The following is an 18,109-nucleotide window of genomic DNA, read 5'->3' on the forward strand; positions in this document are numbered from 1 at the left end:
GAAAAGAGTATTTAACTATATATATATATATATGCGAACCTCTTGCATACAGGCCTATTAGCTCAGTTGGTTAGAGCGTCGTGCTAATAACGCGAAGGTCGCAGGTTCGAGACCTGCATGGGCCAAGCTTTCATTTTGTTTTATTTTGGCTCTAAGAGCGTCCATTTGGCTTTTTAATTATTACTATTAATTTATTACTCTCCTTATATGATGATAACTATTGTATGAGTTATATCATATTGAAATGAAAACTAATTTACCTAAGGTGTACCAAATTTTATTATTTTTATCAGTCCATTCTTTCAAAATTGGTATTATTTATAAATCATCAATTAGATACCCAAAAAGATGAACTAATTGGTATTATTTATAAATCATCAATTAGATACCCAAAAAGATGAACCTAGTCCGGGGTTTACTTATTTAGAAAACAATTGGCCATAAAATTTTTTATTAATATTAATATTTTTAAAAATTGACACAGAACATATTAAAAATGCAGAAAATTGATTGCATATCAATTGAATGGGATAATTACCCCATAGAACGTTTTAATTTACACACACACACACATATTTCTATGATATTAATTTACAAATTTATAGAATTAAGAAAGTAGTACAAAATTTTTTTAATAACTTTTGATAGGAAAGTATACAGGAAAAAAAACCAATTTACAAAGACAAATAAGCAAGCACTATTTCTCCAGGCGGCCAAAGCAATTCTCAATTTTTGCCCTTTTCAAAAAAAAATTCTCAATCTTTGCATGTGCCTGGACATGAATTTACCAAAACCTTCACCATTACAAAGCCTGCTCCAAAACACAAAAGAAACACATCCTTAACGCTGACCTCTAGGACAAAAAATGTGGCAGAAAGGGCACTAAATTTTTTGAGCAAGGGATCCACAAATAAAATACATGAAATGGACAAGGGCATTGATGCTGGAGTTTACAACAAGCATCAGTGTTTCCAATGCCACTCTGGATTACATTTAAAATGCTAATGGAAAATTTTCATATGAAATATCCAGGTTTAGCAAGGAAAACACTAATAACACTGCAATCACATATCAATCCAGAGCCAGATGATAACTCCAAACTCTGACAATTTGCAAACCATGCAGCCAAAAATTTGGTTAGATACAAAATGCAGTCAGAAGGCGGTGCATTTCAGAAACAAGGGCAAAATCCAAAACCAAAATCTGATTGGGATGCCACACAATCACAACACTTTAAGATGATTTGAACAGTAAAGATATAGGAAAGACACAAGCAAGTTCTTAACAATAGTACTTTAGCAAGAAACATAGCCTCAACTAAAATTGCAGAGCTAAGTTAAAGCATGAGCTTAGAACTGTTTCCTGGCAGATGAAAAATTTATGTCCCTGCTTTGCGACGTCCCACACGAGCAACAAACCCAGCCTTAATTGGTGCAACTGATCGATGAGAACCACACTGCAAGACAATTGACGGAACACGGGTTATGTGAAAATGAAAAGGTTCCAGGACCAAAAAATTCCATGAGAACTATCACTATAGCACTCTTGGCATATTGTGCCCAAAGAAGAACAAAAATCACATGACATTCAAGCCACTGAAGATGACAACTGAATCACATAATTTAGCTGATAGACATGTCTGATGAAATAGTAAATTTACTAATAATTCACACTTAATTTTCAAAGTTAAATATTTTTCATGATATATAGTATATCAGAAATATGGGTATATTGCACTTATGGAAGCAAGTCATATAATGATTTGCAGTATGAAATCGAAGCTTATCTATCGCACATGGTAACATTTATTAGGTAAGCATTACCATTTAAAGAGGTGATTTCTTAAGTATGTGGGAAACCAAATCTAGAGCATTATCTGCTAACATGATAACTAGTTTTCTTCTATTTCCCAATTCCAAATCAATTTCCTGCAAAAGCCTCTCCTAAAGCAGAAAAAAGTATATTGGGATCCGCACAAAGTGGTGCCAGGACATAGTTCTTATACACATACATAGTATGGAAACCCATTAAAAAAAAGAAAAATTGCATGACCTAAACCACAAAACTAGCCAAAGTGGTAACAATAAGAATGACAGCTTTGTTCAAGCAACACAGGCTAGCTGGCAACATCAAGCCCGTAACCAAACACCCAAAAATATGCAGCAGAGCCAAAAACCCATGGAATAAATGAAGCATACATAGCATAACACAAAAGCATCTTAAGGAGGCCTCAGACAGATGGATATTATGTTTTTATCATTGAACTATCAAGCAATGTCAGCATCTTAATCTGTTCATCATAGGCCAATACAAAATGTCAAATGAATACATTCAACAGGCTACCTAGTCACTAGGAAGCCCATAATAATATTATCCAAAAAAAAAAAAACCAAAATATGTCGTAATGATCAAGGTTTAAAAAGGCGAAAGGCGTACTTGAGGCGTTTTGCTCTTATGAGGCGAGGCGTAAGCCTCGAGGCGATCCGAGGCGTAAGCCTCAACAAAAACTTAAAAAATATAAATGATAATTCATAATATAGACTAAATAATCATAACTTGTAGATAATGAATAAAGAATAATGGTTAATGTATATTAATTATTAGTGTTAAATTAATATTTAAATTATAAACATATTAAATATTTTTATAATTTTTATTATCATCTTTGATATATTATTAATATATATATTATATAATTATTTTTTAAAAATAATCTAATTAATGGATAATGATTTGATGATTATAATTTATAAGTTTGTAAAAAAACCCTAGCCTCCATCGTCCATTGATAATGATAATGATTGATATTATTTAAATTATAAATATTTTTTTAATAATTTTTTTATTAACATTTTGATATATTATTATATAATTAATTTTTTTATTTTTCAAATAATCTCAACCGTTGAATCGTTGATAATGGTTTGATTTGTAAACCCCTAGCCCACGTCGCCACCATCATCATCCGCTCAAAGACGTGCCCGCTCAAAAGACGCCCCGTCGCCACCATCATCACCCGCTCAAAGACGCCCACGCCGCCACCATCATCACCCGCTCAAAGACGCGCCCGCTCAAAGACGCCCCGTCGCCACCACCATCATCACCCGCTCAAAGACGCCCCGCTCAAAGACACCGGGGCTCGCAACCTCGAGTGCCCGCATCCTCTCCGACCTCCGCAACAACCGTCCCCTTCGGCCCTTAGTTCTTAGCCATTTTTTGTTGCTTCTTGAGGGCGTCGCCTCTTGAGCCTCGAGGCGACGAGCCTCGAGGCGGAGCGCCTCACCCGGTTGAGGCGTAAGCCGCCACCCGGCCATGGAAGCGTATGCCTCGAGGCAGGCCGTCACCGCCTCGCCTCGAGGCGTACGCCTCAATCGCCTTTTTAAACAATGGTAATGATACAAAAGCATGGGATAAAACAAATAGGTACAAATAGGCATGTAGTGTAGCTAAAAAAATTCTCATTAAGGCCTCTGACAGATGGATATTATGTTCTTATCATAGAATGCATCAAGCAATGTAGGCATTATAATCTGTTCATCATAGGCCTATTTCAAATTCCAAATGATTACTAACCAGGCCACCTTGTCACTAGAAAAAAATATAACACATGGGTATGTGATTTAAAGAAATAAGAACCAGAAATCATAATTTCAAAATACAAGGCACAAAATATCTGATTTAAAGAAAAACCATTGATTCATAATATTGTAACAAAGGAGTACCTGCTCACAGCGGAGAAAGAACAAGCGGTTCTCCTTTGAAAGTATAGTATCTGGACTTTTGCAGCCATTGCATATGACATATTCATCTGTAGACAAAATGTTAGTGAATTTATATTGATCTAAGTTAGACATCACTTCAAAAGTAGAAAAAAAAGGACTTTACCTTTTGCCACAACGATAGTATTGACCAAACAAATCTCAATTATTTACCATTATTTACTGTGGTAACGAGCTATCCTATTAAATAATGGATATATGGACTCAACTGAATCTTTCTCCATTTTCACAGTCAACAGAACACATAGTATAGTTGCTCCATTTTAGGTTATTCTAACTTTAAATAGTCCTTTCCCATGAAAAGTCAAAAGGCTAACATAGCAACATGAAAACCCCATTACTACAACAATAATGGAAAATTTAAAAAATCAAGTCAAATACAGTTTCCTAAAGCAGAAAACTTAGATTCGTGGCTTTAGCCTTGGGTTTTGCAAGATAACAAAACAACTTAAGTTGCCCGAACTGAGTTAACAAGCCTGTAAATGGACACACATGAAAATCCAACACTGAAGTGCATAATTGAATTTTAGAATACAGCTCTGATACAAACTCTGATTCTAATGGTTTAATCTCCGTTAAAAGCAACTAATTCCCTTCAGCATTGAATGTCAATTAAATCAATTTGGGGAACAGGTTATTCATCAAAGAAGTATATAACAAAGGAGTTCATCAAATTTCATTGTTAACTTGGTTTATTAACTTTTGCTGATGCTTAAGTCAGGGAAAATGGTCCAATTTAATTTAATGATAAAAGATATCCAAAAGTCATCAGTAACTGCAAAAACTGAAAATATGTGGTAACAATGATAAAGTACTTACTAACATATCTTCTAAGTATACCCTCAAAATTCTTGGGAGCAAATCTGCCCTTAACAACCAGCCTCTGCTGCCCATCAAGGGATCCACTTGTTCCCATTTCAGCAAGCAAAAAGGTCATAACATGTTCTGGCTGCCTATGCATCCTGGACAATGAAATATGTTGAGCCTTCAAGAATTCAAATTATTACAAAAAAAAACCCAATGAAGGTATATGCTCCGAAGAAGGGAAAAGCTGGAAATTTATTGTTGTTGCATAATTTACTCTATCATTTCACAACCAAAATTCTTTGAACTGCTGATACAAGCCACGATATCCCAAAAGGAAACTGAATAAACTTAAAATAGTCACAAGAAACACTTTAGCAAGTAAAACTGAATTTATTTCATGGTGGCAACATCAACTGACAATTGCAGAACACTGCAAATACTTGGAAAGCAAATCAGCAGAATCAAGAAGAACACAGAAGACCTTGTAGAATCATGACTAATAGAGTGAAGACCTTGAATCAAACCCCCCCCGTAAAAATTAACAAATAATATGTGTATGTGTGTAAATATAATCAACATAGTAAGATAGCGCTCTCCATCTGACTTAAGACCACGGCATGGCTTATGGTTTTTACACAAAAACAAATTTGCAGGGCACACAAAAAATAATAAAAATAACAACAACAATTTCTAACATAGTAAGCAGAATGATGCATATGTGAAATTCTTACGCAATGGTATCAACAACTATCCAAGTGTCATTTTGTAAACAGCCAAGGATGATGTGCCAGCAACAGATACAAGTGTTATTAACAACTACCATATTGAATCCTTAGTGCTGAAAGGGTCTAAATGTCTACCATGGCAGTCCATAAAAAATGATCTGGTAGGAAAACATTCAGTTGTAAATGCAAGCATTGCTCTGCTGAGTCTGCTCCCACAATGATAAAATTCAATCATAAAGTGCTGAAATAATTATGTCCTAAGAAGGAAAACAAAAATTTATACACAAAAATTCATGTTTATAAACAGTTCAGAAAAATCTAACAACATAAAACACTTGTAACAGTTTCTTGAGTTCAAATCACACAGATGACAAATTAAACATCCACATTTCTAAACAACTGGAAATTAGTTGCAACTAAGCTTAACAAGGAATAAATATGAAGAAAGAGGTAAATGATCCAAAACACATAAAGACATGTAGCCTTCCCAAAAAGGTTTTTTGAGGAGATACCATGCTTCTAATACCAATATTACCAAAAGAATTTCAACCATGCAGAACAAACACCAAAAATATTCATAGGGAAAATCAAGAACCACTATTTGAAGACGTGAGGGCAATAAAACATATATCAAGGGAAACCAGATCTTACGTTTTGCAAAGATCCATAAAGTTCACAAAAACCGTCTTCTTTGTTCCTTCTCTGAGAACCTGTGGGGGCCTCATTACAGTTCTACGCCTATCCCCAGCAAGATCTGGATTATTCTCCCTTAAGATATTGAAAACTCTATCCAGAAGCTGCATGGTCAAAAACAAATATACCAACAAATAAACTAATTCATGAGGGGGAAAAAAGAAAGACTATGTGAAACAAACAAAATTCATGAAAGCTAAGAGCTAATACATGAAGCAGCATCATGGCCACCTGATGCAAGAAAAGTAAAAGAAAAAAAATGATCTTATTGTACTTCAGAAGGTGATACCAAAAGATTTGATTCAAAATTAAATTTTTATATAAATAATATATCAGATCCCTTGGTTAAAACCAAAGCAAATAAGCAATGCAGGCAGCATAAAGCTATCAAGTAATAGCTTTAAAGGCATGTTTGTTCATTCAGTAATTAATGATGAACCACCTCTATTCGGAAACCTATATGATAAAACACAGAAATCCAAGGTGCATACCTCCTCATATAAGTAATCTCTATCAGTGCCCTCCCACGGATATCGCACACGTCCCAGCACAATTCCTTCCCCTTCCTCATCTTCTCCAGCGTGGTCACCTAAACCACAATGTAACTCATTGCATAATGTGTCTCACTACTCTCTATAAACAATCAGAAATAACAGCAAATATATATATATATATATATATATTGACATATTAATTGATAAAAAAAAAAGTAAATAAACAAATAAAACACACTTCCTACCATCAAGATCCTCTCCAGCATCCTCCTGTTCCTCGCTGACAACCTCAGTCTCTACCTGAAAAACCAAGACACCAAAACATCAACTAATAACAAATTTCTCCTGCAAATGCAACCCATAATCTATCATACCCGAACATCATTTAAGCAAGATACTAACCGGCTTCTTCTTCTTTTTCTTCATGCCAACAAAACTCGGCTCAGGTGCATCACTAACTGAGAATCAGAAACAAGAACCCAAATTTTTCAACAAATTGCACTTCACCAATCATGGAATATCCCAATATACCAATATACCAATACCCCCAACTTCCAATCAACCAAAACAAACCTGTCAAATTCTCCGTCTTCTCAGCCAGCTTCTCCGCCTCCTCAGCAGGATCCTGGATCAAAACCTTCTTCTTTTTCTTCTTCTTCGACGGATCGAACGGCACAAACTTCAACACAACAAAAACAAACAAACAAACAAACAAATCAACAACTCATGCAAATCTAACACACTGGAGCAACAAATAAGATCAATACCTCTGCAACCTCGTCCTTCATCCCCGGAGGGATCTCTTTCTCATCCGCCATCAGTGGAATCCCCAATTCGACACCAAACACTGCAAAATCAAACCCCAGACACCATGAATCGATTGAAAGATTACAAATTAGAGAAAAACAAGAAGAAATGGATGGAGATTCGCAAGGAGGTGAAGAGATGGGTACCTTCGAAGACGATGCCGGAGATGATCGGAAGGTTTTGGGGCTTTTGGTGGCTTGGAGAAGGGATAAGGGTTTTCTCTATTTATCGATTCAGAGAGCTTGGGATTGAATGCGGGGCATTTTGGACAATTTAGACAGGAGATTTTTCTTGTAGGCCCCTTGACAATATCAAAATTACATATCTAGCCACAATACATTTTTAAGGGTGTTTATGTTGACTAATTTATTAAAATATTGTTTAATTTTAAATTATTTCCTTAAATGCGTATTTCCGTAATTATTTACGGAAATGCGCATTTTATATTTTTTTATTATTTTTTTTTAAACAGCCGGTCCCACTCTAATTTTTTATATTTAAATTTAATTTTTTTTAAAAACAGAGGGGTCCGTTATTTTTTTAATATTAAGTTTTTATTTTTTTAAGAACTGCGGGTCCCGATAGTTTTTAAATTAAAAACATTTTACATTCAAACCCTTATAATTTTCATTAATTTTTCTTATAACTTATTTTTTCTCACTCTACTTATGTTATTTTTTTACTTTCACTAATTATAACCCTAAATCATTAATAATTTAAATAAATAATTTTAATATTTTTTTCATCATAAGGGGTTGTTGGGATGAATTATTGGTGGAATTAGTACTCTAGCATTCATGAGAGCCGATTTGGATGAAAATTGATCTTAGCCAGTCCATTTGTTAGGGTGGAGCTATATAAACCCTCCAAATTTTTTTTCTAAAACACACAAGTATTTCTATAAGAAAAAAATTATCGATATAGAAGGCTCTTCTTTAAAAATTTTTTTGTCGTTTAGTAGTTTTTTTATTTTCTTTGCAATGTTATTTTTATTTTTTTACATTAAATCTAGGAAAATTCATATTCTCATTATCTTTCGAGCGAGGAGACAACGCTGGTCGAGAGGAACACCGACCGAGGCCCGTGAGGAACTCTTGACGAAAGAATAAGCTTCCACTACGGTTCTTTAGTTACTCAATTTTGATAAATGGACTCGGGTATGTTTTTTCTATCCGTGTTAACTAGTTGACTTTCATATAAGCTTCCTCTTTTTTTTTCTTTTTTTCTTTTTTGCTTTTTTTATTAAAACATTTTTTTAATTATTTACGAATTATGTATTCCTATAAGTATTTATGGAAATATACATTTTATATTTTTTTAATATTTTTTTAACTTAACGGTCCACTCACACTTTTTCATTTTCTACAATGCAGGAAAAAAAATCACTTGCTTTTGGTTTACTTATAATGGTTCAATCACTACAAGTGAGGAGACGGCAATATTTTCATCGGATGATCATTCTTGTTTTTATATAGAAAATGATATCTCTTTAGCCAATTTAAAGAGAACTATTAAAGAAAATATAGAAATTACAGATGATCAAATAATTACACACATCAAATATCGTATGGGAGTAATTACACACATTCAAAATATCAAGTGAGTTTGGTTTAGTTATGGGAGTAATTTTTACATGTGAATTTTTTTTAAATATTTAAAATTTTATTATGTTGAAAAAATATTAAAATTATTTATTTAAATTATTAACAACCGGTTATAATTAGTGAAAGTAAAAATAACATAGTAGAAGTGAGAAAAAATAAGTTATAAGAAAAATTAATGAAAATTATAAGGGTTTGAATGTAAAATGTTTTTAATTTAAAAACTATCGGGACCCGCAGTTCTTAAAAAAATAAAAACTTAATATTAAAAAAATAACGGGCCCCTCTGTTTTTTTAAAAAATTAAATTTAAATATTAAAAAATTAGAGTGGGACCGGCTGTTTAAAAAAAATAATAAAAAAAATATAAAATGCGCATTTCCGTAAATAATTACGGAAATGCGCATTTAAAGAAATAATTTAAAATTAAACAATATTTTAATAAATTAGCCGTTTATGTTTAGAGATAATCTTGGAGAAATAAATTCATATCAATGCCAAAGAAATCCAAAGAATGTCACCTAAATATTTTTATGGGTGTTATAAGTCCGTTTGGTCGACAGGATAGAATATGGACTGATATGATATGAGGACTGGATATGAGTCACATAGAATATAGGCATGATAAACTCATATCTTATCATATATTTAATGCGCACCGGATAAACTAGCATTTTATCATCCTATTTTATGTTTAAAGTGGACGGACATGATATGAAATGAATGGTATGTAAATAGATAAAATTACCCTTTATAATATAGTTATATTTTTTTTTTAAAATACACTTTTTTGAAATTTTTCTTTAATAATTTACTTATCGGTATATTTTAAAATTTTAAAAAATAAATAACTCATAAAAAATGTCCACAAATATATAGATTGCAATATCACCAACTTGCAAAAATTATAGTTAATATCTATTTCATTAGAAAAAATCATACACAAAGTCATCAATATGATATAAAACTATAGTAATAAACTCATTAATGGAAAATAAATAAATCACATCAAAATCAATTTGAAAAAAAAATCATCAAACTAGAGAAACTAAAAGTTAAACATGATTAAAAAAATATATATTTAGATGAAAAATAATCTACTCAAGCATGAAGATTAACGGAGAAACCTTTTAACCATTCTAAATGCGTAAAATATTACTTAAAATAGTGATATTAGTGTTCAATCTAGTTGTTGACAAGCTTCTTGTCCCAAGCATCGTGTTTAAAATATAAAAAAAATACAATGAAACCCTAAATTTATTTTTTTATCATATCCTACTTGTTTCTATCCTAACTCCTCCTATATGGTTCATTATTATGTCTCCGGTATGATAAAATGGCCCAATAGAATAAGACTATTATATCATATTGGCACACCAAATGAAGGACAGCAGCAAGATATGATTGTCTATCATATCCTATAGTTCTTATCATATCCACTAAACAAACTATATCAATACCAAAACATCATTGAAAGTTGAAACAAATTCATCCAAAAAAAAAAAAAAATCTATAGAAAATTTTAAAAAATTAGAGGAGAAACTGATCACTTGGAGAGCTCTAGTGAATCAAAAACTAAGTGAATCAAAGATTAATCAAAAACAAATAATTTTACTAAAGCAAAAATTGAATAAAATCCATAGAGAATGATTGGATTAAACCAATAATAAAAACTATAATCTTTCCAGAAGAAGAAGAAAGAGGGGGGGGAGGGGGTCATATTTACCCAATTGAAACTATAATCTAAACAAGGGTTTACAAAAAGAAAGAAGAAGAAAGAGGGGGAGGGGTCATATTTACCCAATTGAAACTATAATCTAAACAAGGGTTTACACTGGCTAAGATGACTGGGCAAGGTCCCTAAAAAAAGTAAGAGCGTGCACAAGCTTCAAAAGAGTAAGTGGGGGCGGGGCCTGCGCATACATGCACAATCAAACATTCAAGAGAAAGGAAACAACGAATTACTTACCCAGTTCGGCATAACCTGCTTAAGTTCAGGGGCCGAGCCCGAAGAGAACAATTCACTAAAAGAGGGAAATAATGAAGAGTACAACACTCACTCTCACTCACACAATAACAATAAATAACCCTCTCTAGATTGCTTGATGCTTACTCTCCTTAACCCACACACTAAGATCTCTCACTTATGGCACATCCTAAATCTCAAAACATGATATCTTATATAGACCTCTCTACATCCCAAAATAGATTTATCTTTTAGATTTTTCGCAACTTCCTAACTTGGACACCTTCCAAAGATTGACATTGCAATTTCTGTTGCAACAAAGCTTGTAACGCTACCCACCTACTAATCCTGATTGAGTTCCAGTGACACCTCCAATCCTCCTAGTTGCTCCATTTTGCGTCGATGTAGTCGATTCCTCCTGAGCTCTTCATGGCAGCAGCTAGCCTCCTTCCTCATGTCATATCAGTAGGTCCCTTTCCCGAGAGTCGCACCTACCAATGTGAGAATCCATCTCACTAAAGATGCTCCTCAAAAATCTCCACAATATTCTTTTCAAACTTAATCTTCATTCATCCAAGTTTGGTCTTCAATATCTTGTTACTAAATTTGATCTCCTTTCATCCAAGTTTAGCTCTTTAAGATCTTCCAAGCATGATCTTCATTCATCTAAATTTGGGTCATCAATCTTCTATCAGATCTATACACTTGCCAAAGATAACTTGTGCCCTTGAATAGCTTATGTCTTCAAATAACTCCTCCCGTAATTACCTTTGGATCTTTTTTTCAAATTGTATTGCTAATTACGATCTTAAGATCTTCATAGTTTGATGTTGTCTATCTTAGTTTGTTCCTTCAATTAACTTCTCACCAAACTAAGCTCCATGCAATCCTTGATTTTCAATTAATAAATCTCTCATGAGAAATATAATTACCAAAGATAGATTTTATCATCTTGGATCTTAGCAAAGATAGATTAAATCATAACTTTATGATATACTCCTCATAGCTTGCTCTTCAAGAGAGATCTTTTCACATTGATGCTTCTAGCCAAAAATAGATTCTCCAAAGACAGGCTTCTAGGCTTCACCATATCTCCACATGCTTTTGCCATGCCTTATCACCTTGCCATGTCATCTTGTTTGCCACACCATCATTTTTGTCAAGCCACCATCTACACGTGTCAGATGATGCCAATCATAGAGCCACCCATATTTTATGAGAACATGTTTTAAAATATTTAATTTAGTAAATACTAAGAATCCAAAAAGTATTTTACATATATATTTTTTAATTTGAACCAAAATAGTTTCTTCCAGGAGGTTAAAATTGTTTGAGAGGTGATTCTCATTTGGATCATTAGAACTAAGACGCCCCTTTTACATAATTTGATATTTCCTTTTTTTTATTATTTTACTATTCAAATTTTGATGGTGTTTGGTAGAAAAGCAACCACACACCACCTCCAGCATAACAGTCAATACCATTCACCTATCTTGTCTAACAACTAAATTATTCATATAATGAGAATAATTTTAGGGATGAGTATTTTTTTACTTCTCATTCCATTCCTGCCTCATTTTATTCCCATCTACTAAACATCATTGTGGTATTCAATTGATCTACCTATTTAGTCAATAAGGCAAGTAATGTTGAGTTAAAAACTACTATGGTGATTAACTTGGTAAATGTAGGTGAAACTTATATGGAAAAATTAGATGACAATTCAATATAAAATAGCTTATAAGGTAAGAAATAATGATTTTATTTGTAATTTACTATTCAAATGTTCTACTAATTTTTTTTCCAAGCTTTGTCTGTAAATGTACACCAAATTATGTATTCATTGAATAGAATTTGAACTAATAATTTAAAAATCTTAAAATAGATTTTTAAGTAGAAATATAAAAATGTGAAATTAAGAGAACCTTTTCAAATATCGGAAATAATTAAAGTTTAGTTAATTAACATTATTACAATTAAATATTTTGAAATAAAAATTTTGTTTAGCACTAATAAGTGTTTATCAATATTGGTAAATTTAAAAATATAATTACTAATAATTTAAAATTTTACCAATTTATCAATATTGGTAAATTTTAAAAAAATTGTAGTATGGTGACTATCCATCTTCTTTGTTGTGTGTGGAATAATCTTTATCCCCCAACTAGACAAATTGAAAGAGTTGCACAATAAATTTACATCTAAATTTCTAACAAATAATAGTAATATATTAGCATAACTTTACGTAATGGAATATATATATATATATATATGCACACATTGACAAATGTGGCAATTGCAATATAGTTAAGATAGTGTGCATGAGCCTTGATCATTCAACTTGTGTGGTACAGAATTCGGACTACAAACTTGCACCTACTGTCAGGGCTATTTATCACTACCGTATCCAATAGAATTTAAACTTGGGGTTTTTAAATCCCACACTAAGAGGCATTTGGATTACATCAATGATTACCCCTGATAGGGTAATCATTGATTACACATTCCCATTGATGTGTTCGGGTTGTAATTAGGGTAAGTAATGAATTATTTGGGTTGGTAACCATAACCTCCTAGGGTGAATGGATCATTCTCCCATATTGGGTGGAATAGCCATTACTTGGCCTTTCAAAACAAAACAAAAATGACTATTTTACTATTACAAAACAAACAAAAAAAAGACATACATATATATATATATATATATATAATCCACAACAATTGACACCCTAGAAAAAGAATTTTCTCTTGGGTGATCGACTCCATCTAGGTGACCTTCGTGGTATCATCATCGTCATCACCGGAGCTTGCTTTTTCACCGTCACCATCACAGGCATTGTCTACCTTGCTGGAGATTTCAGCAAGAATGTGGTTTGAAACTCTGATTTCTACAATTTGGTGCGCGTGTGTTTATGATTTAATGGACTTTAGTTGATTTTTGTAGCTTTGTTAGCTTATTTGTGCCTCTGATTTATTTTCTTGGTATCATTTAAAATTTAGACAGTTGATCAATAGGATGAAGAGACCTTACTTCTTCTTCCCTGCCTTGGCAACATCTCTAGTCTTTGTCTAGACATCACAAACAAAAGCAATTAGAAATTATATGGATTTACTCACAATAATTACATGGATTAGTATGTAATGGTTAATTGTTCACGTCATGCTCAAGATTATCTAGAATATTAAAAAATAAAAAAATAATAAAAATCTAAACACATAAATTTTTCTTAAGCTTTACCTTATTCACACCTCAAATCATCTTTGCTAGTTCATCAAGATACAACTTAATATGTATTAGCCAAAAGTTAGTGTCTACATAGACAATGGTTTTGTGTGTTGGAGCAGAACATACCTTCTTTGCTTTAAACAAGGTAATTTTGCTATCATAGGCAACAACTACACCTGGTCAAAAGTTAGAGCAGGATAAAATATAGAATGGACACTTTTATATGTATTGGTCAATTGGTCAATAGTTTGGAATCTGGATATAGAACGGAAACACATGACTTAGCTTTGTCTTATATATGTATTGGTCATACATTGACAATAGTGAAACATCAATATGATAATGAGAGGAAAATGGAAAACATGTGCATTTTTATTGAACTCTGTCTACATACATACATATCTATATGTGCATTTAGTGTTTATATATCTAGGTTTTCATAAATTTGACATATATACCTATTATTTTAGAAGTGGATGAGGTTTACAATGTTAAATTGTATTTCCAGATGTATATGTGTTACTTTTATGTTTTAAATCTCATGATTGCTACCTGTGCAAAACAAAAAATAACATAATAATAAAAGTAGAATAATTCAATATGAGATTGAGTCAACATCGAGTAGGTGCCGAAAACAACATGAATACTTGAAACGGGTAATTTATGAAAGTGACATAAAATTCATCGAGGGAAGGGCTTGTGCCAGAAAAGATCTCAGTAGGACTAGGAGTCGTAACAGTAAGTTACACATGGATCAACGTTGTTTTCATAACCTGTGTCAATTATTGACCACCACTAGTAGATTATGGGCTACAGGAAATGTTATGGTTGAGGAGATGGTAACAATGTTCTTAAACATTATAGCACACCATATCAAGAGTAGGATAATCAAGTTTGATTTTGTTTGATCTGCGGAAATAGTTAGTCGGCACTTTCATGCTGTGTCAAGGTCAATTATATTCTGTCATGGTGTTCTCCTAAAAAAGCCTAAACCTGCCCTAGAGAAGTCAAGTGATACTAAGTAAAAATGGTTTAAGGTAACTGATCAAATTTACAAGGTTTTTTTTTCATTTTTTAAGCAGGACGGGATTACATGAGTGAGTAAACAATAATGTTTTTTTCTCTGATGTAAAATTGTCTTTGAGCATTGGATGGGACACATATCAAGGTGAATGTACCCAAACTGATCATCCAAGATTTAGAACGCGAAAATATGAAATTACTACCAATATACTTGCCGTTTATGGTTAAGATATACAGTTTATATATGTTCTATCCAGGTGGGAGGGTTCAGCTATGATGTCCGAGTACTAAGGGATGCAGTTACAAAACTAAATGGACTAAAAGTCCTAAACGGTAAATTAGATATACCGTGTTGATTCTAATGATGTTATTGCTAATTTATGTGTCTTACAAACAATATGTTTGCATCTTAGGTTTCTATTATTTAGTCGAAGTCAGATATCTAAATTGCCCCTGATTTCTTGCACCTTTCAAGGCTAATGGTATCACTTGAGTTCAGGGGCTGATGGGCGTCACCTAGACACTCCTAAAGAGTTTTTCAACATGAAATATACTAGTGCTAGGAATGTTATCGAGAGAACATTTAGGTTTCTGAAATTTTATTGGAAAATTCTATCTATCCAAGTTTCTATAGTATGAACACCCAACAAAGCATCATTAATACATGTTGTTTGCTCCACAATTTCATTAGGATGGAGATGGTAGAAGATTCCTCAGAAGAAGAAGTTGGCACAACATCTTTAAATGAGAGTATAGATGATGACACCAATAACATAGTAATCGTGCAACCCACGGATAAATGGACTCAATCTAGACACTAGATGGCTATAGATATATTTAACACATGGCAATCATGTTGAATTAGTTAATGAATCGATATGTACTGATTGCTTTTATGTGTAGTTATTTCTTTTGGATTGTGTAACCTGTTATAATGCCATGGATGTTTTGCTTGTTGTACATTTTGTAGACATTAAGTGTGTTGTATGACAAGGAGCTGTGGTAGTTGTAAAGTCTGGAATTTTATCTTTCTTTCAATTGAATCAAAGTATGCCCTTTTTTTACTGAATGTACATAGTTTTTTCCCTACTTTTAAGTGTATAGTACTGATAAGTGTCTAAATGTAGATGTTTTCATGTATATATCATATTCACTTTGCATGTATTTTGTGAGGTTTGATGCCCGTTTTGCGCTTAATCGTCTATTATTTGCTTTGTAGGGCATAAGGAAGCCATGGAGAACAAGAAGATATCATTTGAGCGAAAAGAGAAGAAAACAGGAATTTCATACTACCCCCATACTACCCAGTATGGGGGCCGTATGCACTGTAGCAGCGGAATGATTTAGAGTGTCTGCCCAGATTTCCATACTACCCAGTATGGGGGACGTATGCACCCCGTATGGATCGCGAATCTAGGGTTTTTGAGTACTATACGACCCCCATACGACCCGTATGCCTCGGGGGATATAAATATCAACTTTTAGGGCAGAAAAAGAACTTTACTTTTGGCTGGACTTTTTCTTGGCCGATTTTGGGGAGAGCACTTGGGAGATTTTGGGCGACCTTGGGAAGGAGAAGAAGGGCAAGGAAGCTAGAAGATCATTCAAGCCCAAGGTCCAAGACTCTCAAGGCAAGAAGGCAACATCATTCAAGGGGAGATTTACCACGATTTGAAAGAAGGAGACCCGCGGCTAGAGGAAGCGTCATTTGGCACTCCTTTGGCGGGGAAAGCGTCATTCGGCACATTCTTCACCTCCTCCTCCACCATTTCATCTAGGGAGTGTCATTTATGCTTTTGTTTCATATTTTGCTTGTTTGTATTGCTTGTTGTGGGATGATGACACACTAGACCCCCAAGGCCACTGGGTGTTGGTGAACCTTGGGGGGTTTTATCATGTATGTTGGATGATAACGTGTTAATTCCATGCTTGGGTAATTTTGAGATTTAATCCATTGTTTTCATGCTAAGTGCTACACTAAGGAGAAATCCGTAGCTCTTTTATGAATGATGCATGTAAATGTAACTTGCTCGCATGTATTAGGTCATGAATGGATTAAAAGGGGATACTTATACCATCACGCCGAGAAATCGGGTGTTTGGTAGGCCTCCATGTAGGTTTAATCCGAAGAAGAGTAGGTTTAATCCTAAGTGAGATTTCCTCGTACTCAATGCAATCGTAGGAATGTGGATTTGGAAGAAATTCCTATCTATTTTCGTATGGGATTAGGGTTCAATCGCCGAGAAATTGGGGTTGTTCTAATCTTGGAATCTCATGGTCCATTTTACCCTTGCATCTTTTAATCATCATCCATGTTTCATGATAACACCTCAAGGGGATCCACATCCATAGGCCTTTGCATTACATTTATTTTTTTGCTTGCTTATTGCTTGTTCTCTCTAATTTGGTCATAATCTTGTTTTAGCTTTAATTACATTTAGTAGAGTAAAATCCATCACTTGAGATCTTAGGCTAGATAATAGTTCGAGAAGGAGTAATAGGAGATCCTTAGCCCCGTGGAATACGATCCTCATGTCTTCACACGAGGTATTACTTGGCGATCCCATACACTAATTCATTTTCAATAATTGTGAGATTATAGTATTGTCAGCTTATAGTTTACCTCAATTGAATATGTTCTGATGATAATTAATATGGAGCTTATAGTGTTGTGTTCTAATGATAAATAATATTGAATTAGCATCAATGTATATTTCTAAAGTGGCATCATTCCATTTTTCACCTGGCATTGTACTTCAGGCCTGGTTGACCTATAGTACTACTTGACCTTTTTACCAAGTTGTATTTACTTTATACTTCAGGCCTCAACTTTGGTACTAATAGACAGTAAATATATGAATTTAAATTTTCATGGTAGTGTTTGCATCAGATATAATAGACACACTAGATGTATGGAGTTAATTTATCTAGTCTTTATGGTGTCTCATGCATTCTTGTTATATTATGTTGGCAACTCTTAAAAATTTTT

The 18,109-nt window shown here is 33.4% G+C and overlaps 1 protein-coding gene and 2 non-coding genes across 3 annotated transcripts; 1 reads left to right on the forward strand and 2 right to left on the reverse strand.

The window, feature by feature from the left end:
• Positions 1 to 51: 51 nt before the first annotated feature.
• Positions 52 to 125, forward strand: TRNAI-AAU. Its single transcript has one exon. It is a non-coding gene; the product is annotated as a tRNA-Ile (tRNA).
• A 965-nt stretch (positions 126 to 1,090) lies between these two features.
• On the reverse strand, positions 1,091 to 7,545 carry LOC120269000 (eukaryotic translation initiation factor 2 subunit beta). The gene is made up of 10 exons (XM_039276281.1): positions 7,452 to 7,545; positions 7,266 to 7,345; positions 7,072 to 7,177; positions 6,901 to 6,956; positions 6,744 to 6,798; positions 6,496 to 6,593; positions 5,963 to 6,108; positions 4,599 to 4,741; positions 3,723 to 3,808; positions 1,091 to 1,456 (listed from the first exon to the last, which is right to left on the reverse strand). The coding sequence occupies exons 2-10, from the start codon at positions 7,314 to 7,316 to the stop codon at positions 1,379 to 1,381; spliced, it is 819 nt and encodes a 272-aa protein (XP_039132215.1). The 5' UTR covers positions 7,317 to 7,345; positions 7,452 to 7,545; the 3' UTR covers positions 1,091 to 1,378.
• Positions 3,463 to 3,548, reverse strand: LOC120269867. The gene has a single exon (XR_005539496.1). It is a non-coding gene; the product is annotated as a small nucleolar RNA SNORD34 (small nucleolar RNA).
• Positions 7,546 to 18,109: the final 10,564 nt, after the last annotated feature.

The sequence above is a fragment of the Dioscorea cayenensis genome, chromosome 9, assembly GCF_009730915.1.
Source record: "Dioscorea cayenensis subsp. rotundata cultivar TDr96_F1 chromosome 9, TDr96_F1_v2_PseudoChromosome.rev07_lg8_w22 25.fasta, whole genome shotgun sequence".
Classification (NCBI taxonomy): Eukaryota; Viridiplantae; Streptophyta; class Magnoliopsida; order Dioscoreales; family Dioscoreaceae; genus Dioscorea; species Dioscorea cayenensis.